This window comes from Protopterus annectens, chromosome 15.part0, assembly GCF_019279795.1.
Source record: "Protopterus annectens isolate FY-2018-M chromosome 15.part0, PAN1.0, whole genome shotgun sequence".
In the NCBI taxonomy this organism is placed as follows: domain Eukaryota; kingdom Metazoa; phylum Chordata; order Ceratodontiformes; family Protopteridae; genus Protopterus; species Protopterus annectens.
Window position 1 is genome coordinate 671367329 of NC_056749.1, and position 27352 is coordinate 671394680.

The 27352-nt window shown below is 41.3% G+C and overlaps 1 protein-coding gene across 7 annotated transcripts in view; it reads left to right on the forward strand.

Annotated features, from left to right (window-relative positions):
* The window catches only part of BCORL1 (BCL6 corepressor like 1), a 1083397-nt gene that overhangs the window by 388274 nt on the left and 667771 nt on the right, over positions 1-27352 (forward strand). For all 7 annotated transcript variants that reach the window (XM_044057522.1, XM_044057520.1, XM_044057526.1 and 4 more), the window contains one exon: positions 22185-22332. In XM_044057522.1, coding sequence (XP_043913457.1) covers positions 22185-22332 — 148 coding nt within the window. The remainder of the gene's footprint in view (positions 1-22184; positions 22333-27352) is intronic.

Sequence of the window (27352 nt, forward strand, 5' to 3'; positions counted from 1 at the left end):
TTTTAATGTAGGACACACCTACTGAACACCAGGAATAGTTATTATTTTGTTGGTTATTTATCTGGGTGGCATAATGTTTTTTCACTGGTTTGTGGTGGAATAACATTCCATTACGGGTTAGGAAATCTGAATCAGTTAATCCTTTTAAATAAATGGATTTATGAATTGGCTTGGGGGTATTTTACCCACAGGTTTATGGTGCCAAGCTCTTTGAAGACTTGTATAGGTACTGAGCCTGATCTTTCTAACATTGAAGACTGGGTCAGCATAGAGGAGAGATGTCAGTAAGAAAGTAGATGGTTTACATTTTATGGCCATGTTAGTAATGTAGGTTTTTACTGTGTATAATGTACCTAGTTTTTGATTTTTTTTAACTAAATCAAATTTTTAAAAAAATTTTTAACCACTTGTGATAACACAGTAGTCGGATTTCAACTGGTCATTCATGATGACACCCAGTAATTTTGTGTGATTAACTCATTATCTCAAGGTGTTTGTTGGCAGAGGAGATAGTGGGTAGTGTTGTTTAGTAGAGATGTGTTTTGGGTAAAGAGCAGTAATTGTGTTTTTTAAGGTTTAGAAGTAGTTGTGAATTATTTAACCATTTTTCAATTGCTAAGAAATATTATTATGTAAGGTCTTGGAGTTTAGAGAAAGTTTTGACAGAGCAGATTAGGGGTGAGTCAAAAGCATATTTAACTAGGCTAGCACATTTTGTAGCAGCATAGATAGAGGTCATTTGTGAATATTTTGAAAAGTATGTGGCCTAGTATAGATCATTGTGAGACACTAGTATACTAGTAAGAAGGTGGAGAAATCATTTTTCCATTTCAGTGATTGTGCTATGTTAGATAGGTAACTATGGAATTATTTCAGTGAAGAATTGGAGAACCTTAAGGATGAGAGTTTATGTAGCTGTTTGTGGTGGGAAACATACTCTCAACTGTATAGATTTTCACAGAATGTCCATATTTTTTGTCTCATACATTTGGTCTGTTCCTCATATATTTTTGGTGAATCATTGACAAAGCACTGAGAACTGAAGTCAGAAAATAATGAGAAGCATTTGAGTTTCAGACTTTATACCCTTCAGAAAATGCATGCCATTGCAAAACCTGTCATTCTATCAACTTTATATGCTTGTAAAAGCAAGATTTAAAAATAGTCCCTAAATTTGGGCCTTTGTACCGCCATTATTTTTGGCTTTGTCCAGATTTCTTGCTCTAATAGGTTGAGAGGTATGGTGAGAGACAGTATCAGAAGATGTTCTTTGTGTTTCACTGTTGAAGTCATCAGACTTGGGTTATCTGCCTGCAGGTAGCCCTCAGTCGGCCCGAATACCAGAGACCTAGTATTTCTGCATCGGTTGCTGTTGATGCAGGACTGACGTCAGGTCGTCAGGGGTATAAAAACAGGCAGCTGACGCCATTACATCAGTCTTTCTTGCCAAGGAGCCTGAAGCAGAAGCAGTTCACACGAGTGCCAGTCAGCCACTATCTGAGTTTTTGTTTCCGAATTGAATAATCCTGAAGTCGTCTAAAGCTAAGTACCCCATTGGGGATCCTTTTTTCTTGCTCTAACCGATGTCAGAAAAAGTTAACAATTATCTCGCCTGTGGAAAGCAAATACCACACCGAGATTTCCATTCTTACTGCGTCACCTGTTTAGGCCCAGACCATGACATACCTCGCTGTCGATTTTGTGCCTTGTTCAACACCCAAACTGTTTGTCGTTGGGCCCTTATTGTCTCTAAATACTTTAGTTCTTGATCTCCATATTATGAAATGGCTTCGGTAAGCCATCCGACTTCCGATCTTCCGAAAAAAACGTAAGGATAAAGACAGAGACAGACTGCATAGGTCCAAAACTGCCGACGATGCTTCCGTTAAGCTAGTCGCCAGTTTGCTGGTACGCAGAAAGGCGCTTTCACAGCCCCTGATGCCCACTTCAGTGGATTTGCAGGCCGCTACAGAGACCCGTTCGGAGTCCGATATGCCGTGAGACTCTTCTTCGACTACGGAACCTGTGGATGTCTCTACCTTGGATGGGTCCGGAGCCACTGAGCAGGCACCAGCATCTGAGGAAGTTCTTCGCACTACTGATATTCGACACAAACCGATGATGTCTTTCGTGTCTTCAGTTTTGTTTAAAATGACCCGAGTTTCTAAGGCCAGGAGTACAAGCTATGCCTAAAAAAACTAAGACCCAAACTTAAGCCCCTGCTTCCTTGCCACAACATCAAATGCTTAAAATGGCAGAAGACCTTATTATGCTGATTAGGGGAAGTCAGCCTTCCCCTGCTAAGAGAAAAAGAGCCCTGTCCCCAGCAGCTTTAACAGACCAAGAGTCTGACGACTCTGAGGTATCTGATTATGAAGACATGCCTTTATCTGCTTATGAAGATTTAGATGCAAGGGAATCCATTCTCTCTGCTTCTTCTCCAGAGGATTTCTCTTTTGGCGAAACCTTATATACTTTGAGAGCATTTCCACTGGGAATGCCAAGACTATCCTTAGTCCAAAAAGAGACTCAGAGAATTTCTAGATTTGCCACAACATAGGCCTTTAGCAATACCCCTAGTCCTGGATGTTGTGGATGATGTCTATATGGAATCCATTTTAAGTCCTGATACTTTACCCCCTGCTCCTAGGAAACCAGACAGGTACTACAGAGTTCCTGACTCTCACAAATTCCTTTTCAAAAATCCTACTGCTGACCCAGAGGTCATCTCCCAGGGGCCTAAAGGTATCAAAGCAACTATAGCTAAGAATCCCACCCCTTCGGATAGGGATTCCAGAGCTTTAGACAGATGGGGAAAGAAAGTATACACCTCTGCAATTCTTGCCATCAGGGCTTTGAATTGCTAATTTCACATGCTGAAGTACCAACAACATATTATGGAACTTATTAAGCAAAAAATAGCTACCTTTACAGACTGTGCAGAAAATAAAGAATTACAAGAGCTTATGCATTCTGCAAGCCAAGTCAGCAAGCATACTTTTGCAATGTGGCTTTGACCCCCTAGCAGCATCTTGCAGGGCAGCAGTCCCTGGTTCTGTACTGAGAAGGCCTGCTTGGCTTAAGGAGCAGACTTTGCCAGGCCATGTCAAATCAGAATTACTAGACACTCCTTTGAACAAGGACAATCTGTTTGGCAACAAAGCAGAAGAGGTTCTTAAAAAGATGGAAGAACAAGGTAAATCTATGCAGACAGTCAAAGATTTCTTGCAACTACAACCTCCTAGATTTAGTATTCATTGCCCCTCTAAACATTGGTCCTTTCCAGCCCCCCTCAAAGTCTTCTCTACCTAGACCCAGGGGAAACAGACCCACCAGACTACATTCTCAGGGTATGCAGAGATCTAAGCAATGGAGTCCCTCCACTTCAGAAACGGAGTGCTAAGCCACCCCCTTACGGAAAGAATTCACAATGATTTCTCAACTCCACTCCCCACCTCTGCCCAACTGCTCATGCCTCTAGGAGGAAAACTTGCCCATCATGCAAAAAACTGGACTTCCATCACCAAAGACTGTTGGGTCCTCAACACTGTATCCCAGAGGTACAAATTTTACTTCCACTCACTGCCAACCCCAAAAGGGTTCCCAGACCTTCCTCCAAACCATTAGACAGAGGCACAAAACCAAGTTCAATCCATGAAGGCACTTGGCGCCCAATCCTAGATCATTCCATTCTAAACACCTTCCTGGTGGTACCAAAATTCAAAATGCTCACCCTGCGGCAGCTTCTTCCTATACTGGCCAAAGATGCCTGGTTAGCCACCCTAGGATTAAAAGAAGCCTCTCTGCACATCCCTATCAGGGACTCATGCATTAAATATCTACGCTTTAGGGCAGGAGCTATGCATTATCAGTTTTCTGCACTTCCATTTGGCTTATCCACTGCTCCCAGAGTATTCACAAAATGCCTGGCTCCAGCCATTGCCTACTGCAGACAGAGAAAAATTAAAATTTACCTGTACTTGGATGACTGCCTGATTCAGGCAGACAGTCAGGAAATGCTGTTGCAGCACCTGACATTTGTAAAAAACCTTCTAACCTCCTTGGGGTACACCATCAACGAAAATAAATCAAAACTAGTCCCCACTCAAAACATTGTATTCCTGGGAGCAAGCTTGGACACAGCATCCCAGATGGCATTCCTTACTCCAGAAAAACAAGCCTGTCTGACAGACTACTTCACTCAAATGGCCACCAGAACCCAGCTATCCGCAAGGAAAATCCTGCAGGCCCTAGGGTTCATGGCCTCTTGCATCCTACTAATTCCATATGCCAGACTGCATATGAGGAAACTTCAGTGGTACTTAAGTCTTTGGTGCCAACATTCTCAGGACCTGGAAACTGTCATTCCTATCATACCTTGTCTAAGGACAGAGTTTCTTTGTTGAGCAGCAACATACAACCACAACAAGAGACCTCCCTTTACTCAACCCCACACCGCCCAGCCTCTAACCACAGGCGCATCAGAATATGCCTGGGGGCACACCTGGATGACAAGTGCATTCAGGGCCACTGGAGCCCAAGTCAAATTCATCTGCATATCAACCAACAAGAGATGCTAGCTGTTCAGCAAGCTCTAACAGCTTTCAGATCCCTACTCTCACCAGGACCCCTGGCAATAAAAACAGACAACACCACAGTTGTGGTACATCAACAAGCAGGGGGGAACCCACTCTTACCCACTCTGCAGGCTAGCCATGGCCCTGTGGAACCCAACCTTGGGCATGCAGGTCCATCTCCAAGCTCAATTCCTGCCAGGCAAACAAAACTCACTGGCAGATGACTTAAGCAGAAATCTCCTAGTGCCACATGAGTGGCAATTAGAGCCTAGCACCTTCAGCCTTCTGATTCAGAAATGGGGGAACCCAGAGGTGGATCTCTTTGCCTCCCGTTGCAGTCACTAGCTCAGCAACTTCTGCACCAGGACACCTCACAGCAGGGCCTGGAAAGTGGATGCCCTATCCTTCCAGTGGGTAAACCTCTCAATCTATTGCTCAAGGTAAGACAGGACAGACCAAGGACAGTCCTGATTGCCCCGGACTGCCCATGCAAGCACTGGTACCCACTACTGCGCAGCCTGTCACTTGTGCCACCCTGGCACCTGGCCCAGAGCCCGGCCCTCCTCACTCAGCAGGGGGACAGATCTTGAATTCGCAACTGCAAAGCTGCAATCTTGCAGCCTGGCTTATTCCTTGAATTCTCCCCCAGTAACCAGCCTAAGCAAGTAGGTGTTGGACGTAATTCTTGAAGCCAGAAGACCCAGTACAAGGAAATCCTATGCTGATAAGTGGAAAAGGTATTGCTCCTGGATTCAGTCTAAAGGAGAGGACACAACTCTGCCCTCCCTACCTCTAATTCTGGATTACTTAGCAGATCTACTCCACAGAGGCCTGTCCTTCTCCTGCATTAAGATCCATGCCTCTGCCATCTTGGCTCATTACAACACTGAGCCACCCGTCTTCTCTCACCCTCTCATCAAACAGTTCCTGAGAGGGTCAAACAAATTAAGGCTACCAAGGAGAGCACCCACCCCTGCTTGGGACCTTAACTTTATACTGGAAAAGTTCACATTACCCCCTTTTGACCCTGCAGCATCAGCAGAGTTAAAATTCCTCTCTTGGAAAACAGCATTGGTTCTGGCCATCATTTCAGCTAGAAGAGTGTCTGAGCTACAAGCATTTATGGCCGTGGAACCCTTCATTTGTTTTCATGCTGACAGGGTCTCCCTCAGGTCTAATCCTTCCTTTATGCCTAAAGTGGTGTCCAGTGCGGCTCTCATCCAATCTATCCATTTGCCAACCTTCTTCCCTAATCCTCAAAATAAAGGGGAAAGGATCCTGCACTCCTTGGATGTGCACAGACAGCTCAGATTCTACCTGGATAGGACTTCAGGAAATCTGACCAGTTATTACTCAGTTTTGCACCAGGGGCAGAGGGCAAGGCCATTTCAAAACAGACAATTCCAAATGGATAGAACACTGTATCCATTTCTGCTACAAACACCATGGGAAACCAACCCCTCAGGGGGTCAAAACACATTCCACTAGGGCAACTTCTACCTCTACAGCATTTCTCATGGGAGTCCCTACCAGGGACATTCTGGAGGCTGCTACCTGGAGTTCTGTACACACATTCACCAAGCATTACCACCTACCTATATTTTCCAAATCCAGGGTGGGTTTTGCAACTGCAGTCCTGCAGGGCATACTAGCCAGCCCAAACTCTTCTTGACTGCCTCCACCCTTTCTTCAGCTTTTGGAATCAACCCAAGTGTGATGACTGCAACAGTGAAACACGAAGAACATAGTACAGTTGTGTACACCTACCATAAATGCAGATGTTCGAGTGTATTCACGTTGCAATCCTGGTTTCTCTCCCTCCAGCCCCCTTCTCTCTCTCTCTCCTCTATGTGTATATTACTTACCCCTTGCAGGGGTATTGGTATTGGTATTTACTTTTTACTGGCGGTGATTTTTCCACCATAGCTTAGCTCCTTATTGGCGGGCTTCTGACATTTGGGGCAAGAAAAACTGATGTAACGACGTTGGCTGCCTGTTTTTATACCCCTGACGACCTGACATCAGTCCTGGAGTGACAGCAACCGATGCAGAAATACTAAGATGTTCATCGTGTTACCCTGCTGCAGTCATCACACTTGGGTTATCCTGTCGTCAGGCGGTCCCGCAGTCAGCCGGAATTCCAAAGTCTTGGTCCGGCGTTGGTTGCTGTCGCCTCTTCCCTGACGTAAGTGCGCCAGGGATATATATAATGCAACCAACGCCGTTTTCTTCAGTCTTTCTTGCCGTGTGGTGCCCGAAGCAGAAACAGTTCACAAGTGCCGGCCAGCCGACTCCTGCGATTTTTGAATTTGAATTTCAGACCGAAGTCTTCTATAAAGCTAAGTTACCCCGTTGGGGAAACTTTTCTTGCCTCAGACCGATGTCAGAAAAAGTTAACAATTGTATTTCTTGTGGGAAGCAAATACCTCATAAGGATTTTTATTCTTATTGCATACCTTGCCTAGGCCCAGACCACGACGTCACTACTTGTCGGTTTTGTGCTAGGTTTAATAAGCGTACTATTAAAAGACGCTTTGATTTCGCACGACACTACTTCGGTAGGAAATTTAAGCAACCAACTACCGGCGTGCACAAAAAACGCAAGGATAAGGACAGACAGCCCAGGCCTAAGCCAGATTCCGAGGCCTCGGCTGAGCTGGTCTCCGGTTCTCCGGTCCACAGCGAGGCTCTGACGCAGCCCCTGACTACAGCAGATCTGGAACCTGAGACCGCTACGGAATTTTTGGTGGAATGCACCAGGCCAACGCAGCCATTTAGTTCAGGCCCTTCCGACGACATTGCTACAAAGGACGTCGGTACTACAGAAACGCCATCGGTTTCTGAAGGCGTTTTCAGACCGATGACCCTCATCATTAAAACATTTTCTAAGACGAAGACTCCTACTAAATCTAAAAGGACTGCACTTCAGTCTCCTGTTCAAGGCCCCATACCTAAGAAACAGATGCTCAAAATGGCTGAAGATTTGATTTCTTTAATCAGGGGTTCCCAGCCCCCTCCTGACAAAAGGCCTAGACAAGAGGAAGATTATGCATCCTCTGAACAAGTGTCCATTTCTTCAGACTCCTCTGAGGACCAAGATTACTCCTTCTCTCCTTATGAAGATTCTGATGCTGAGGACTCTATTCCCTCAGCTTCTCCTCCTGAAGACTACTCCTTTGGGGAAACTTTACACACTGTGAGGGAACATTTTCACTGGGAAGGTCAGGACTACTCTGACTCGAAGAAAAGGCTCAGAGAGTTTCTTTTACTCTCCCAACACAGACCACTTGCCATCCCACCAGTTTTGGACATTATGGATGATGTTTACTTAGAGTCCAGTTTCAACACAGACTCTCTACCTCAACAATCTGAATTGAAAGAAGTGCAGGATCTGTTGCATGCTTGGTTAAAGGAACAAACTTTGCCTGATCATGTTAAAGCAAAACTACTAGATGACTAGCACTTTTTGCAGACAACTGGCACATTGTCACAAAGGACAAATGGGTCCTAGACATAATTTTACGAGGATACCGATTCCACTTTCACACCTTGCCAATGAAAAGGGGAATGCCAAACCTGCCACAAAATCAATGGACAGAGGCACAACAGCAAATTACAGCTCTCATGGACATGAGAGCCATTCAACTGGTACCTACTCGAGAGCAAGGCCAAGGATTTTACTCAAGACTCTTTCTAGTGACCAGAAAGGACAATGCCTGGAGACCAATTCTTGACCTTTCAGTTCTAAACACTTACTTACAAGTACCCAAATTCAAGATGCTAACACTACAGCAGCTACTTCCCATGTTGGGCAAGGAAGCATGGCTAGTAACGTTGGACCTCAAGGAGGCATACCTGCATGTCCCTATCAGACAAAGTTGCAGAAGATACCTCTGTTTCATTGCAGGTTCAACCCATTACCAATTCTCTGCACTGCCCTTTGGCTTATCTACTGCGCCCAGAGTCTTCACAAAATGCCTGGCACCAGTAATTGCATACTGCAGACAAAGAGGAATTCAAATATATCCATACCTGGACAACTGCCTCATCCAAGCAGAAAGCAAAGACATTCTCTTATATCATCTGGCCTTTGTAAAGCATCTACTAAACTGCCTGGGGTACACAGTAAATGAAAAGAAGTCAAAACTAGTACCCTCACAAAAAATGACATTCCTGGGTGCCAGCTTGAATACAACGGCCCAGAAGGCTTCTCTTACGCCAGACAAGCAACTACAACTGACTCAATATTTCAAGACAATGGCAACAAAGACCCAATTAACTGCAAGAAAAATTCTGCAGGCCTTGGGCTTCATGGCATCTTGCATACTAATAATACCATTTGCAAAGCTGCATATGAGGAAATTACAGTGGTACCTAAAAAGCGTATGGTCTCAACACAGCCACAGCTTGGACACAATGATATCTCTCATTCCCTGCCTACAACAGGAATTTCTATGGTGGTCACAGGCATGTCACCTCAACAAGGGTCAGCCTTTCACCTTGCCCCCATCAGGCAAACTATCACAACAGATGCTTCAGATTACGCCTGGGGGGCACACATGGCAGGGCAATGCGTTCAAGGTCTGTGGACTGCAGATCAAAGAAATCTGCACATAAATCAAAAAGAGATGCTAGCTGTACAGAAAGCTCTGACAGCCTTCAAGGATCTATTACATCCAGGACAACTGGCAATACAGATGGATAACACCACAGTAATGTGGTACATAAACAAACAAGGGGGTACACATTCCTACCCTCTATGCAGGCAAGCAATGATCTTATGGAACACAGCTCTGTCTTACCAAGTTCAGTTACAAGCTCAATTCCTGCCAGGACAGAAGAACACATTGGCAGACGACCTCAGCAGAAACATCAAGGATCCCCACGAGTGGAAACTAGATCCACAAATATTTGCAATGATAACTCAAAATGGGGCCTTCCACACATAGACCTGTTTGCCAGTCCTCAAAACTATCAACTAACAAAATTTTGTACAAGGACATTTCACCATCAAGCTTGGAAAGTGGACGCACTCTCTTTCAGTTGGAAAAACCTGACAGTATATGCCTTCCCTCCATTGCCTCTCCTCACAAAGGTTCTTCTGAAAGTCAAAAAGGAAAGACCACGACTGATTCTCATAGCCCCAGACTGGCCACGCCAGCACTGGTACCTGCTATTGAGAAATATGGCCCACAGCCCACCATGGATATTGCCGCAAATCCCCCATTTGCTCACACAAAACAATCAGATTCTACACAGCCAGCTCAAAACTTTAAATCTGGCTGCATGGCAAATCTACTAAACATCCAATCAGCTCCTCTTTCCCAAGCAGTTCTGGATGTTATTCTGGAAGCCAGGAGACCAAGCACCAGGAAGGCTTATTCGGACAAATGGAAAAGGTTTTGTGCCTGGAACCAAGCTAAAGGCCAAGACACAATTCAGCCTTACATGCCTCACATTCTACAGTATTTAGCTGAGATGTTGCACAAAGGACTTTCTTTTTCCTCCATTAAAATCCATGCTTCAGCTATTTCAGCTCACTACAACACGGATCCACCTTTATTTTCACATCCTTTTCTAAGGCAGTTCCTCAGAGGGGCAAAAAACATTAGACCACCCAGCAGAGCTCCTACACCAACATGGGACCTCAATTTTGTTCTGGAAAAACTAACTCTACCTCCCTTTGAACCAGCTTTCTCTGCAGATCTTCAGTTCCTATCATGGAAGACTGCCCTGCTGCTAGCAATAACTTCAGCTAGAAGAGTCTCAGAGCTACAGGCACTAATGGCAGTGGAACCTTTCCTCATTTTTCATCAAGACAGAGTTTCTCTACGAACTAATCCTTCCTTTATGCCTAAGGTGGTTTCCAGTGTGGCTTTAAATCAAACCATCCACTTACCCACCTTCTTCCCAAATCCACAGAACAAAGGTGAGAGACTCCTACATTCCTTGGACATTTACAGGCAACTTCATTACTACTTGGACAAAACTAAGGCTTTCAGAAAATCTGACCAGCTCTTTGTATCCTATGCTACAGCTTCTCAAGGGAAGGCTATATCAAAACAAACCATTTCTAAATGGATAGGTCATTGCATACGTTTCTTCTATACCCATCATGGGAAACCAGTCCCTGCTACCATTAGGTCCCACTCTACCAGGGCAACAGCTACTTCTACAGCCTTCCTCAGGGGGGTTCCAACCAAGGAGATTTTAGAAGCTGCAACTTGGAGTTCAGTACACACCTTTACCAAACACTATCACTTACCTCTTTACTCTAAGACCAGGGTGGGCTTCGCCACTGCAGTTCTGCAGGGCCTTATAGCCTCCACTAACCCTGTCTGATACCTCCCCCCTTCCTTAGCTTTGGGATTCAACCCAGGTGTGATGACTGCAGCAGGGTAACATGATGAACATAGTACAGTTTTGTACCTACCATACATGTAGATGTTCGAGTGTTCACCCTGCTGCAGTCCAGGTTACCCTCCCTCCATCCCCTCTGATCTACTGGCTAAATCTCTTCAATACCTTACTGATGTATTTGCTTATAGCTGAAGGGATTTTGTGTTTGTGCAGAGGTTACTCCATTTGGTACTAATTTCTGACCACCTTTTTGGGGGCACCTGACATCTGGGGCAAGAAAAACTGAAGAAAATGGCGTTGGTTGCATTATATATACCCCTGGCGCACTGACGTCAGGGAAGAGGCAACAGCAACCAACGCCGGACCAAGACTTTGGAATTCCGGCCGACTGCGGGACCGCATGACAGGATAACCCAAGTGTGATGACTGCAGCAGGGTGAACACTCGAACATCTACATTTATGGTAGGTACAAAACTGTACTTCTCTGGTATTCGGGCCGACTGAAGGGTACCTGCAGGCAAATAACCCAAGTGTGATGACTGCATCAGTGAATACACTTGCACATCTCCATTTATGGTAAGTGTACACAACTGTACTTTTTTGATAAGTCTAGGAAGATGGTGAAAGACTAATCATTAAAACAAATTCTGCAGTGCAGCAGTTGTAAGAGGACATAAGCCATATTGTGTTGAAGACAGAAGCCGGTTATGTATTATATAGTTGAGAAGTTGCTTATGAATATAGTTTTCTGACATTTGTGATAGCGGAGATAAATTGACTGTTGGCCTATCATTTGAAAGATCTGTATGGATTCTGCCCTTGTGCAGTGTAATAATGAAGGATTTTTTTTTTCCATAGCAAGGTGAATTATTTTCATATGTGGATTGATTTATCAGAATTGAGAGTAGATATGCAGTAGCTTTAGCTGCTATTTTAAGATGTTTGCCAGGTAGATTGTCAGGGGAAGTTGTAGTAAGTTTTAATTTTATGAGGTATTTTTTATGTTAACTTAGGTGTCTAGTTGGTTAATGACAGTATTTTCTGTATAAAGTAGGTATTGAACTAAGTGGCTATGATATCATTTTCTGTCTCTTTGGTATTGTTTGTGTTGCTTGTCTTGGTTTTCGCAGTTTATTGATTAAAACCCAGAACGGTTTTATGATGTTCTTCATCTCACATTGCTGCAGTCCTTACACCCAAATATCAAAGTATAAGGCTGGCGTCGGTCAATCAGCATTTGACTGACATCAGGCGCATGGTCCGATGCAGATGAAATTGTTCGCTGGAGTTTCAGACCGATATTTTATTTTTCTTGCCTCAGTGGTTTACCGGATGTCAGAAAAAGTGAATAATTGTATTTCTTGTGGGAAACAGATACGCATAGAGACTACCATACTTTGTGTATTCCTTGTTTAGGGCCTGAGCTTGTGCTAGATTCAATCTATTAAGAGAAGATTAGATTGTGCCAGGTTAGTCTTGAAGCGGTGCAATTATAAAATGCCGGACAAAGCAGTTAAACCTAGGCTAGAGGAACCGCCAGTACCCGGACCCGGTTCTTTAGAGGTGTCGGTGGAGCCGGTGGTTCCACCTGAGGTTTCTTTGGGATCCCAGGGAGAGACTTTGTTATTGCAGGATGTGGCCTCTCAGGAGGCAGGCCAGGCTGATGGGGCTTCTCAGGTTACCTGCCTAGGGTGGTTAGGCCCTCTCCTTCTGTTTCGGGCAGGCCAGGTTTAGCTTCAGTTGGTGTTACCCCTAGTTCTTCAGGAACTGTGCCCAGGAAGCATATGCATAAAATGGCAGAAGATTTGATTACTTTGATTAGGGGTTCTATGCCCCCTCCTGATAAGCGACCTAGGGTGGAGCCTGAGCTAGGGAGTTTTGAGCAGGCTTCAGATGTTTCAGAGTCTTTTATTCTGATTCTGATGTGGATGATTCTACTCCTTCTGCTTCTCCTCCTGAGGATTTTTCTTTTTCAGAAACTCTTCATTCCATGAGGGAGCATTTTAAGTGGGAAGGTCAGGACTTCTCTGATTCCAGGAAAAGGCTTAGGGAATTTTGTTTTACCCCAGCATAGGCCTTTGGCTATACCTCCTGTTTTGGATGTAGTGGAAGATGTTTTACAGAGGCTTCTCTTAATCCTGATTCTTTGCCTCCTGCTCCTGTTAAACCGGATAGGTATTACAGGGTGCCTGAAGCTCATAAGTATCTTTTTAAGAGTCCTAGGGCAGACCCAGAAACTGTTAGCCAGGGGCCTAAGGGTGTTAAGGCTTCTGTTGTAAAGAATCCGGTTCCTGCAGACAAAGAGGCCAGGGCCTTGGATAGATGGGGAAAGAAAGTTTATACTTCTTCCACTCTTGCTATGAGGGCTTTGAATTGCCAGTTTCACATGTTGAAATACCAAACCTATCTCCTTTCACAATTGAAGTCTAAGGTTGATGCTCTGGCAGAAGGTATTGATTGTAAAGAGTTGCAAGATTTAGTACATGTTTCTGAACAGGTGGGTAAGCATTCTTTGCAATGTGGTTTTGATGCTGTACAGGCCTGTGGCTGCCACTGGGTCAGTTTTTGGCTGAGGGATCAAAATTTATCTGACCATGTTAAAACAAGGATTTTAGATGCTCCTTTACAATCTGACGTGTTGTTTGGTTCTCCTGTTGAGGCAGTTTTAAAGAAAATGGAAGACAAGGCTAAGTCTATGCAGACTGTTAAAGATTTTTGCAGGTCCAGCCTCCAAAGTTTAGTAGAAATTGGCCTACTAAATCCTTCTTATGATTCCCAGTCTAGGGGTAGATCTAGACGTGGTAGGGGCAGAGCTCAGGGCTCTTTCAGGCCTAGAACAGGGAGTTCTCCTGCACAGTCTTGGTCAGTCCTTTCGTAAACAGACCCAATGACCTACCTTTTCAGCTGCCAGAGCCTTGGCAGCACCTTTGGGAGGAAGGTTGGCACTTTTCAAAGAAAATTGGAGTTTAATTACCCAAGACAGATGGGTATTGGATATCATACATTTATTTCCATACCTTGCCTCCTTTCAAAGGCATGCCAGCTCCTCAACAAAGAATAGAGGCTCACAAGCAAGTTTCTCTGTTACTCCAAATAGGGGCCGTCCCTATGCCAGAAGTGGGCCTAGGATTTTATTCTCGCCTGTTCCTAGTACCAAAGAAGGGGAACATGTGGAGACCAATTTTGGATTTATCTATCCTCAACACTTATCTGGACATTCCCAAGTTCAAAATGTTGGCGTTACAGCAGCTTTTACCTCTGCTGGGCAAAGATCATTGGATGGTAACTTTGGATCTCAAGGAGGCTTACCTTCATGTTCCTATCAGACTAAGTTGCAGGAAGTATCTGCTGGGACTTCTCACTATCAGTTCTCTGCATTGCCCTTTGGCTTATCTACTAAGTTCTGGCTCCAGTGATAGCTTTCTTCAGGCTAAAAGGAATACAGATCTATCCTTATTTGGACGACTGCCTGATTCTGGCTCAAGGAAGGAAGAGCTTCTTCATCATTTGGAATATGTGATAGCAGTGCTAAGATGCCTGGGGTATTCTGTGAACGAAATAAAGTCCAGTCTAGTACCCTCTCAGGACATGTGCTTTCTGGGTGTGAGACTGAATACAGCATCCCAGATGGCCGACAAACAAAAGAGTCTTTCCCTTTACTTCCATCAACTATCTCATCAGTCCGGGCTGACTGCAAGGACAGTCCTTCAAGCCTTAGGGTTCATGGCATCTTGTATTCTGGTGCTTCCCAATGCCAAACTGCATATGAGGAAGCTGCAATGGTATCTCAAAATGTATGGACACAGCACTGCCAGGATCTGGACACTGTCATTCAAATAATACCTTGCATTCAAAAGGAATTTTTGTGGTGGGCTCAGGAATGTCACCTAAACAAGGGACTCTCTGTGACCAATTTTAACGACAGATGCCTCAGACAAAGCTTGGGAGCTCATCTAAATGGAAAGTGGATACAAGACAAGTGGCCTGCCAGACTACAACATCTACATATCAACCTGAAGGAGATGTTAGCAGTCCAGTTTGCATTAATAGCTTTCAAGGATTTACTTCTTCCAGGGCAGGTGTTGATTCTAACAGACAACACAACTGTCATGTGGTACATCAAATTCTTATCCTCTATGCAGGCAAGCAATGATTTTGTGGGAGACTGCTCTCAGTTTACAGCTCAATCTTCAGGCAAGGTTTCTGCCAGGAGCACAGAACTCCTTAGCAGATGTGTTGAGATCCTCATGTATTTCAGAAATTGACAGTGTCATGGGGAACTCCAGACATAGATCTGCCATCAGCTGCCAAAGTTTTGCACAAAAGGTTTCATCCCACAGCTTGGAGAGTGGATGCTCTTTCTTTCAATTGGAGCAATCTTCATGTGTATGCCTTTCCACCTCTGCCTCTCCTCCCAAAGGTACTTCTAAAGGTCAGACAGGACAAGCCAAGGATGATTTTAATAGCTCCAGATTGGCCTCGACAGCACTGGTACCCATTACTGAGAAGTCTGGTATGGAAGCCTCCATGGCCTTTGCCACCTGTTGTCACAGGAGGACAGCCATTTGCTCAATGTCAAGCTTCACTCTCTGCACCTAACAGCCTGGCATATTCTGTTTTGAACCATAGTGGGCCTCCACTTCCTCAGCAAGTTTTGAATGTTATTTTGGAAGCTAGATAAATGGAAGAGATTTTTATTTTGGAGTGCAGCAAAGATTTTGATGTTTCTGAGCCTAATTTGAGTGTGGCTCTTCAATATCTTACTGAGTTACTGGACAAAGGTTTGTCTTTCTCTTCTATTAAGGTTCATGCTGCAGCAATTTCGCTCACTATGATTGTGACCCACCATTGTTTTCTCATCCTTTGTTCAAGCAATTTCTTAGAGGGCAAAGAATATAAGAAGAGCTCCTAGTCCTGCTTGGGATCTCAATTTTGTGTTGGAGAAACTCACTCTACAACCTTTTGAGCCTGCAGCTACTTCTGAGTTGAAATATTTATCATGGAAGACTGCTTTTTGTTGGCCATTACCTCTGCAAGAAGGGTTTCTGAATTGCAGGCCCTTATTTGAGCCTTTCTTGATTTTCCATAAGGATAGGGTATCTTTACGCACTAATCCTTCCTTTATGCCTAAAGTGGTTTCTAGTGTGGCTTTAAACCAAACTATTCATTTGCCTACTTTTTATGCAAATCCCCAAAATAAAGGGGAAAAGATTTTGCACACTTTAGATGTACACAGGCAGTTGCGATATTATTTGGACAGAACTAAAGGGTTCAGGCAGTCTCAGCAGTTATTTGTTTCTTTTGCTTTGAGTTCTCAGGGCAAGCCTGTGTCAAAACAAACTATTTCTAAGTGGATTGGGTTTTGCATTGCTTTCTGTTATTCCCATCATGGCAAGGAGATTCCAGCTGGGATTAGGCCTCATTCCACTAGAACTACTGCCACTTGACCAGCTTTTTGAGGGGTGGCAACCAAGGATATTTTGGAGGCAGCTACTTGGAGTTCAGTGCATACTTTCTCTAGGCATTATCACCTGCCACTTTACTCTAAATCCAGGGCTGGTTTTGCCACTGCTGTTTTGCAGGGCATTTTGGCAGCTCCTGCTTCCTTATAGTTTGGCCATCCTCCCATACCTCTGCTTTGGGATTCTGACTGCAGCAATGTGAGATGAAGAACATAGTACAGTTTTGTACCTACCATAAATGTAGATGTTCAAGATCCACATTGCTGCAGTCCAATTTACTCTCCTCCTTCCCTCTGTAGTTAGAGGTGGTTGTGTAGGTTGAGTTGTATATATTGTGTATATAGTGTATATTTTGTACATATAATTAGGGCAAGGGTGCTTGGTTGTTTTGTTTTGCTGTCTTTTGGTTTTGACCTTTATTTTTAGGGTCTTCTGACATCTGGGGCAAGAAAAGACTGAGGATACTGATGTCAGTCCGGACTACCCAAGTGTAAGGACTGCAGCGATGTGGATCTTCGAACATCTACATTTATGGTAGGTACAAAACTGTACTTTATCGATATGTGTGTGTTTGTATGTATGATTGTGTATGTGCTTCATTTGGTTGAATAATAGCTTTTCTTTCTGTTGGTGATGTTATTTTGTTAGATTTCATTGTTGTCTGCATGTTAGCAAAGTATGAGCCATTTTTATTTATTTTTTGTTTAGACCTTCCAGGCTTTGTCTCTTTGTGTAATTAATTATTTGGTTGCTAAGGATAGCCATGGAGCAAGCAGGGTTGGCTTTAACTCATTTTTGTTTTGAGGGAGGTGGGGGCTATTGTGTTTATAACATTTATTGAACTGAGAGACAGCATTATCTGTATGGAGAATCTTTAGTGACTCCCCGTAAAGGAGATAATGTGTATTAATAAAAGTCTTTTCATGAAAAATTCATTTTATTACCAGGCTGTAATGATGCGTTTTGGGACTGTTGCTTTGGTGCGTTATGGCACAGATTAGTAAGTGATCACTTAATCAGTCTGGCAGAGTTCCATGGGATCAGATTTTATTTGGAGAGGATGTTAGGATATGATTGAATGTTGATTGTTTGGCTGTGGCTTTGTTATATCTAGTTGGCATGGTTATAAGTTGGTTGAACTTGTACAGATATGTATTTTTGGTTGAATTTTCAGATTGTATGGTTTGCCAATCCATATTGGCATCACCCAGTATTAGGGTTTCATGAGATGGCTGCACACTGAGCAACAGCTTGATTTCAGCTCTCACAGTATGAAAACAGAAACTAAGAAAACAAGGTCATTGAAACTGTCATTTTAGGTAAAATTCAGTCACTGGCTAGTAATTACAGTGACTGGTTGCCATTAAGATGAAATTTGAAGAGCCTAAAAGAAAATCAACCAGAAAAGATGAAGAGAATACTGTTTAGTGAAAGTCATTTTGTGTTTCAGCTTTGGCATATGAGATGGCTTCCAGTAATTTAGAGATAAAAAATAGATGTATTCAGAGGTATGTGAAATAAGTGAAACATTGAAGGAATATATCAATTAAAATAACAAAAGGTTGACAAAATTAGAAAAGAACTTTAATTAGCTGTTCAGATGAACTGATAAAACTGCAAAACCCTAGGTTGAAATGAAAAAAAAGGCTGTGTCTGATTTTTCTTAAGAAGAGATGTTTCAAAAATAGTAGAGTTAGAAGACAGAGTACAGAGAAGAGAACTGAGATTTTTTGCTGTACCAAAGAAACTAGAACGAACAGACTATATGAATTTTATGAAAGTAGAAATAATCATCTGGACTGGAGTTTCACAGCAGGATTTGGTAATTGAAAAACCACATTGTGGGTATACTCCAAACCTGTCCATGAGAAAGCAGCCAAGACCTGTTCTAGTAAAGATGTAATTTTAACAGCAGAAAAAGTAAATTGCAACAAAACTGTTGCAGAAAGGAAAAGTATTAAAAGTTAGAAATAACAGGGTTTTGTGAAAAATGATTATTTGCTGTACACCAGGCTGAAGAGAGGCAAGTTTATCCCTGTAATCAAGGAATATCGAGAGATAGGTGTGAGATTCAAGCTGCTGTACCTATCTGTCATCAGAATATTTTTTTTCCTAAAGGATCAAAGGGATTTTGTAATGCAGAGCTGGCTAAAGAGGAAATAAAAAGTGCATCTATCAAACAGTGAGCCAACAAGCAGAAAGGAACTCCTGATTCTTATGTTTCTGATAACAAATCCGATAGAGAGAGACTTTGCCAAAATAACTTTTCCACTGTTCTAAAGGAAAATGCTTGAGAAACAGATAGAACAGAAAGAAAAAACAGAGGAGCTGACTAGAAGAGCCAGGAAGATGTTGATCTTGAACCAGAGGCTGGTATTGGAAGATGGGAGATAATCAGGAAGAAGACCAGCGACACTGTAATTAGTAAAAAAACAAAGTTAATTATAAAACATCAGTCCCACTCATTTTAGAAACAGACATTTAAAACATGGCTTTGCAAGAAAAATAGGTTATAAGTGAGTGGAATTTTGATAACTTTGTTAAACTTGCGGATGAACTGTAAAGCATATACCCCACTGTATGTCATTAATGTTCAGAAGAACATTGAATGAAATCAAGAAGTAACTGTAAGTAAAACAGTTTTTGTTTCATATTAATATTTCTTTCAAAAAATCATGATGTAAACTGCATTTTGTATTGTAAAGCAGTTTTGCATAGAGTACAGTTGGGTATTTTAAATGAGAGATGGGGGTGTCCTTAGTGACTGCTGTATATGTTAAAGCTGTTGAAGCAGGCATGTACTTTTTTCGTTGTAACATGTACAGGCTTTATAAATATAAACAAGTTGTTCAGAAGCAAGTTACAGTTAATATAAGATTGTGATCATGCCCTGATGTGGTGGGAGGGTGCTGGGTGTAAATGTGTTATTGAAATATGTAGAATTAGATAATTTTTCCTATCTTTATAAGGGTGGATGTCTAAATTAATGTCCTTGATTTAAGTTGCAGACATTTTTAAGCAAATAAAACAGAATTATGAAAGGCTTGTCAAATGTTAGGTATCTTGAAACTGCCAAGTTATTAGCTTTTTTTTCCATCAGCAAGTGGTGTCAGTGAGAGACAAGAAGTCTACAGGTGCAGGCAGTTGGCCAGGGGATGTCTGCGCATTGTGTTCTGAGTGAAATTTCCAAAGATCATTTAATTCATCAGCAGAGCTCTTAGCTGTTTTTTTTCCTCGTTGCTGACTGTTTTTACTTGGAGATGAGCTGTCTGCAGGTGCAAGCAATTAATCATGTGCTGAGATAAATGTAACATTTAAAAATACAGTGGCAAGCAGCTCAGCAAAAAATACAGTTTGAAACTGAGGAAAGTGAATGAGAAGTAGTATCCTCCCCAGAAATCTTAAATACATTTAATAGAACAATGCACAATTTAGTTTATTTAACGGTAAAAAGTAATGCTTCCTGAAAGCATGCAGTCTGTTTTTCACGTCTGGGAGGGGAATCAGAATAACAAAAGATCAAATAGCAATCAGTGTAAAGTGGAAACATAGGCTATAACATGCACTGTAGCACGGGGAACCTTAGTTTTAGATTAGGTAATACTTGTGGGAGCAGCTGTCAATTTGGGAAAGCTACTCCTGTCTGGAGGAGTAAACTTCATTTGTTGAAAATTTACATTTTTTTGTGTATTGGAAGTTAAAAGTGGATGGGGTGGGTCTGAAATTTTATTTAGTGTTTTGTTTGAGTGTTTTCATTGAAACAACAAATCATAAAAATATAATGTAGATTCAAACAGAGAAGTGAAGAAGCCTCTGCTCAAAAGATTAACCTGCCAAATATTAACATGTGCATGTAGGCCTAAAGTTGGAAATACACATTCAAAAAACAGTGTATATGACCTTACAGGTATAAACAAAAAGTTTGAGTATTAAAATATTATTATGAAATGTAATATTCAAATAGCAGTGTTGCATGATACACATTTAGATAGAAATGAGCATGTGAATTTGTCAAAGAAAGGACAAAGAAAGGATTTCATGATGGACATTCTCCAGAATCCCAGAGACATAGGAAAGGGAATAATGATATTGGTAGCTAAAGGGGCTCCAGAAGTGATAGAAGAGGGAAAAGGACAATAATGATAAATGTGTTGCAGTAAGAAGCTATTGGCAAGGGAGGAGGATTCAACTGGCATGTGTTTATGTTCCAGCAAAATATTCGTGAGAAATAGTCACTTTTCAACAGGCAATATTATTTATGGGTGATAACTGGAACCTGATTTGCCATAGGCAGGCTGTATCAGGAGAACCTAGAAGAGGAACTATAACAAATGTAGATTTCTGAAGAAATGTATGAGATTATTTGGTACAGAAGATGTGAATTCAGTAGTGGGAAAACTGGCAGACTTTATGTATTATTCCCAAGGTACAATAATTGCGCTAGACTGGATAGAATTTATATTTCACAGGAGCATGTGTATTTATATGAAAGCTTTGACTAACATCTGGTAAGTATTTCATATCATGCACTGATAAAAAATAAGATAAAGATGTAGGTTAATGAACATACTGGCACTGTGTTCTTCACATTGATCACTGCTGCAGTAGCCTAAGCTATATGGCTTATGTTTTGCAAGATTATAACACCCAGCCAGCTTCAACAGCTTCATGACACCTTCCACATGCCTAAACCATTAGTCAGTTCAAGCTGAGATGACTAAAAAGACATAAGCTCCCTTCGGGGTAAGAGGGGGCTGGAATTTACTGTCCAGTCCTTCCTTCTCCCAGTCAGTTTAAGTTGTGGTAATCAACCCTTATAGCTAAGGCTACTGCAGCAGTGATCAAATGAAGACCATAGTATATTTGTGTAAGTTAACTTACCAAACATTAGATGTTCAACTGATCACTGCTGTAGTAGCCACTCCTTCTCTCCACCCCCCCCTTATTTGCATGTTTTTATGCCAAGGTGTGTATTTTTTATTGTTATATTCGTAGCATTGTTCTCTCTGGTCTTTAGCCTCCCCTTTTGTGTTGGCATAAAAGCTCTGAAGGGTTTGGCACCCAAACCTCACTTTTAGTCAGCTCAATTCGAGCTGATAGTTTGGGCACGTTGAAGGTGCCCTGAAAGCTCTGTAAGCTGACAGGCTGTTTCCTCTACGGGATGTAATCCATATAGCTAAGGCTACTGCATCAATGATCATTCCAACGTGTACTGATATGGTAACTTGACTTACACAACTGTACTATGTTTGTGGACATACCATACACACAACCAGTGTGAAATACTGGACTTAACATTTTTGCTGAAGTAAAAGCCCTCTCTGGTAGAATTTTGAGTTGTTTCACATAATATTAAGGTGTTCCTGATACAAAATTGTTGTTTTATGCAACTAGTAGAGGAAACATGGGAAGTAGTTTTTCTCATAAAATCTCAGGACATTTGCCATTTTTCATGTTTTTTTTCCAGGATACACTTGCTCAAATAGGGACTGTACTGTATAAAGAATGACAGGTGATAACCCTAAGGCTAACAGATTTTCCATTCCTGGCCTTATGACAGTTGTGGATTTGGAGGAATCACATATGGGCACCTGGTGGGAGGTAGATGCCTTTCAGTCTAAATTACTGTATCTTATTATAGTTGAAGTATAACTAAAATTCGTACAGCTGAACCTACACAAAATGATTAAGTTGTGTGATGGTGCTAAAACAGTGCTGTATTGGTATTATAAACAGTAGGAATGTCATATACTTTGTGTATGAACTGCTATGTCTACATTGCAGTTGAAAAAACGGCAATCAAGTGTGGCTGTATCTAGTACAGAAGCAAGCCGTTTAGATACAACAGCTTCAAGAGAGCAGGAAATTGTAAAGAAGAAACGCAAGCGGAAGAAAATACCAAAGAAAGGAAAATGGCGAGAAGAAGAATCTGGTGAGAAAGTGTGCCATGTCTAATAGTTGTTTAGACATATAAGATAGCTCATGGCTTTCTGTTTTACAAAACAACAGTTTTCACAAATGCAGATGTGTGTGTGTGTGTGTGTGTGTGTGTGTATGCTTAGAGCAGATATAGCTTCACAAGAACTGAAAAAAAAATCAGAATTATAGTAAGTACTGGAGGTGCCCAGATCATACATGCATTTAAAAAATTTATGAAAATGACAGAATTTGAATTTTTTGTTTATTTTTGTAACTTTTAGTATTGACTAGTTTTAAGAAATCGCTAAAAGTGTTTTAAGTTTGTGGCCACATATCCCAAACTAGTTACACTAGTTACTTCAAGAAAGTAAAGGAAACACAGACATGCAGCTAGTTGTGTTTTTATATAAACTTATTTTGTGTGGCGAGGATGGAGGAATTAATTATTCAATTGCAATGACATTTGAAATATTTTGATTGCCTTTCCTAAAAAAGGTAAGTATTCTTTGATATTGGCCTGGAGTGAGATTTATTTCATTATTTGCTACCTCCTTTAGCCTGATCAGGTTTGCTGGAAAACCAAATCATTATCTGTTTTTGTTGACAATGAAACTCCAGCTAGACATGAGAATTTTTTAGTGGAGGCCCTGAGGAAATAAAGCTCCATCCAGATGCAGTATAAAAAACAATGCGCATACTTAAGAGTGTTAACATTCTTCATGGATGCACAGTATAAATACAGTTGATACATTTAACATAACATTCTGAAAGAGTTGATGAGCAGCAGAGAAGTTAAGGATACCTCAAGTAAATCACATAGAGTTTTCAAAGTATACCTAAGAAGCAGAATTATTCCAGTTTTGAAAAAAAGAAAGGAAAAACAATGCCATTGTATACAGAATTAAATGTACTTGGCAAGTCCTTAAAAGCAGCATATTTCAGCAGTTAGAGAAGCAATATTTATAGGGTAGGCTTTGTGAAAAATTTGATGCTAATGTCATCCAGACTAGGAATTGTAGTTGAAACTGTGGTCCTACAGCTTATATTCATGCTCATATCACAGACTGAGTTCTTGACACATAGAAAATCAAATTCAGATTGCTTTCATTTCTACATTAGACAGAGAAGCATACATTCCATTTCAGCTTAGTACACAAGAAACTCCACCGTGGTGCAGCAGTTAGCATTGTCGCCTCACAGCAAGAGGTTCTCCCGTTCGATTCTCGGCTGGAGCGCCTTCTGTGTGGAGTCAGCATGTCCTCCCCGCGGTCAAGTGATGTTAAAGACATGCAGGTAGGTGCGAGCGTGAATGGGTGTGCCTTCGTTGAAGGTTGGGCGTCGGGCTGGCAACTTGACTCCTTAAAAATCCACTGCCAATCATGCAGTTCTGCTGTGGTGACCCCTAACCGGGAAAAGCCAAAAGTCTTTTTAACACAAGAAACTCCTACTGTTTTATGACAGCATAACTGATAAGAAAACAAAACAAGCACAGTTCTTCTTGGTTTAGTGTCTGCTACCCAATAATCCAGAAGAGTACACTGGCAGCAAAAATGGCAAAGTCTCCTGTTTAGCTTAAAAGTTCTGCTATTTATGCAGTTTATAGCATCTGGGAACTTCCTGTACTCACCATTGTTACAAGTGGGACCATTTTGGATGAGCACTTCCTGTTTCCATTCCAGGCTCAGAAGAGGTCCAGAGAAACAGGGAGGCAGACGGAAAGAGAAGATGATGATGGAGTGATGAATAAAATGGAGGAGAAAGCAAATATTGAGACTGGAAAATGTGTGCAGGATTCTGAGGAATTCTTTCAAAGAAATCTGATTGATGGAGATGAGTCAGTAAATGGTAGATGTATAATTACAGCCCTCCAGTCAGGAGGGTTGCAGCATCATTTACTTAAAGAAATGGTGCAGAGTGAGCCAGAAAATGAAGGAGATGTTTCCTTTGGGGGGGCATTATGGCGAAAATATAAAAGGAGGATGCAGAGGCAATCTTGAAGAATAATAGTGAGATGAAAAAGAAAACATATGCAGAGAAAGTAAAAGAAGGCAAAAGTGGACTAACAGAAAAGAAGGCAGACGAAAATGAAAAAACAAAGTATGTAGTAAGGATTCAAAGTAAAGAAGACAAAGAAATGGGCAGGTATGAAGTGTGGGACAATTTAATAGCTCATTTGAGTATAAAAGTACAGGGGGTAAGAGCATTTATTCTTAACAGAAACATTTTGTGACATTATATTTGAGACTGTTTTTTCAATGGAAATTTTTCTTGGAAAATATGAAGAAAGGACTGTATCTAATGGAATCTTTACGTGATAAAAGCATTTAACAGGGAAGAAAAGGAAAATTCATGTACAATTTCGGGCAGAGGTAGAAAGCATTTTAAAACTTTAAAGAAGTACTGGACACTGCAAATGTTTATGACAAAAGGGGTTATGGACGGGTGAGTGCAAATGTTTATGACAAAAGGGGTTTATGGACTGGTGAGTGGTATTGTAATGTGTTAAAATAGAAAAATATATATACATATACCAAGCATGATAAATGTGGAGGGGAGTAGGGGTGTTGTAAAATACTAGGAACAACCCAAAACATTTTTGTGCAAAAGAATGATATTTGATAAGTAACTCTGACAAGAGAAGATGTTATGTTTGTGGGGAAATGAGACATGATGCAAAAAATGTGAATTGAAATGTTATAGATGTAACAAAATTGGGGACTTATGGATGGATTACAAAAATGAAAATAAGAGGAAAGAAAAAGAAGAGAAGAAAATGTACAAAGAGAAGAAATGTAAGAAGTAGTAGAAATAGAAGAAAAATTAGATAAGAAAAATAATAGAGGACATAGAAGAAGGTTCTGAAATAAGGGATGAAGACATTAATTGGGAGGTAGTAAAAAAGGATTCTGCTGGTAAAAGATTAAAAGACAGGAAAAGGAAACTCAAAGGGATTAGTACAGAAAAAGAACAAAAAGGATATGGATGAAAAAGTATATATATATATATATATATATATATATATATATATATATATATATATATATATATATACACACACACACACACACACACACATATACAGCTAATGATTGGGGGTTGGTATAATGGTTAAGGTGTTTGACTCACACACACAAGGTACAGTGTTTGATTCTCACCTTTGAGAAGAAAATTGGCTAGATTTAAAATGATCTGTTAAGAAAGCTAGCGTAGTAGTTAGCTATGAATTTATGAATCCATGAATCTAAGGAAGAGGGAAAATGACAATTTTAGAGTGCTTTCTGTAAATGTGAATAGTATTACGAATGTTGTAAGAATAATACGTGTTTTTAGAGTGGTGTAATATATGTGATGTAGATGTAATTAATTTAGAAGAGACAACTTTTAACAAATTAAAAATTATAAGCAGAGAGACTATGGGGGGGGGGGGGATAATCTGGAATTTGGGAAATGAGAGATGTTCTAGAATAGCCATTTTCTATAGAAGTACAGTAAATATATTTGATGTAACATTAGCAAAAATTGGAAGGTTAAGCATTGTAGATTTAAAATGGAAAGAACAAGTATATAGAATTATAACCTTATATGCTTATACTAATTGTAAAGAGAGGGAAAGCTTATTTCATCAGATTTTAGACTACATAGTGGTATATATGAATATTATAATAACGGGAGACTTTAGTTGTGATTTAAGAGGCAAGCCCAAAAAGAAAGGAAATGATGTAAGAAAAATGTTAGAAGTTATACGATGCTGTAAGTTAAAACTTTGGGGAAAAAACATGGATTTACAAATGGGTATATATAGGACTGCAATAGATTAATCTGATGTTGTTAATCTTCTTCTTTTCTTGACTTATGGGTCTACAGTTCCTATCCTTGTAACCGATCCAGCCATTAAATAGCTCGTATCAGCCAAAAAATCTCTCAAGCTACAAGTTTACCCATAGTGCCCCTCTCTACATTACCCCAGATCTTATTTGCCGCTCTTACAGCAAGACATGTCAGCTGACTCCTCTCTCATAACTAAGTAAAACTTTATATTTTTTGGTCTCTTTTCTGTAACTGGTATTAATCTCTAAACTTTTTAGAATCCTTTATCTATTCTGGTCTAACCCTAGTGTGAGTGTGTGCACGTTCCCTTTTACCATTGGTAATCTTCACTACCATTGTTGGTAGTTCCCTCCCTATTTATTTACCGTTAGGTAATTTATCCTACCATTGCTGGTATTGCTTTCTTTTGTGGTGTGACTGGTTGTTTTTTTCTCTTTCCTTTTCTTCTGCCTCTCCTGCATTTTTATTTAGGGCAATGGCAGAAAAATCTAAAAGCTCAACTACTAACTTTAGACAAGGTAAAGAGTTTGGCAGGAAAATGCCAATGTCAGATGGCCATGATTGTTGTGTACATTGTTTGGGGGCACCCCCACTTAAATACTGACTGTACAATCTGCCAGGGTTTCAGTAACAGAGCCCTGGTAAAATGTAGAAATATGCTTATTCTCAAAGGGCTTCTTAAAGCCCCTTTTGAAGAAGCCTTGTCCGAGGCTGACCAATTTCGTCCAGCCTCTGGTTCCAAAGCTACCTGTTTGGTGCTGACATCTCCTTCGACACCGGCCATTAAAAAGCACAAGCATGGATCTGCATGTTCCTCTTCGGAACCAAAATTGAAGGTTCCAAAGCCTTCAGAATGGACTGAATCTTTGGGACCTTTACCCTTACTGGTGCCATTAACACAGACTACAATGTCCTCTCAAACTGCGACTCCTTCTGCTCCCACTTTGGCTCCAGTTCCAACACTAGCACCAACTGTTATTGCTACTGCATCAGTGTCGATATCTCCATGGCTCTGCAGACAGTGCCGAAAATTGACATTTCTACTCAGCCCAGGACCACTTATTCCCCTCCATTAATCCCACCGTTGGACAACTCCCTAGCCCCTTTCTAGAAAGACCAGATTCTCCTTCTGGATTGTCCATTCGCTCCACCAGAAGGCTCTCAGAGGTTGATATAGTAAGGTTGGTGGATCAGATCCTGACAGC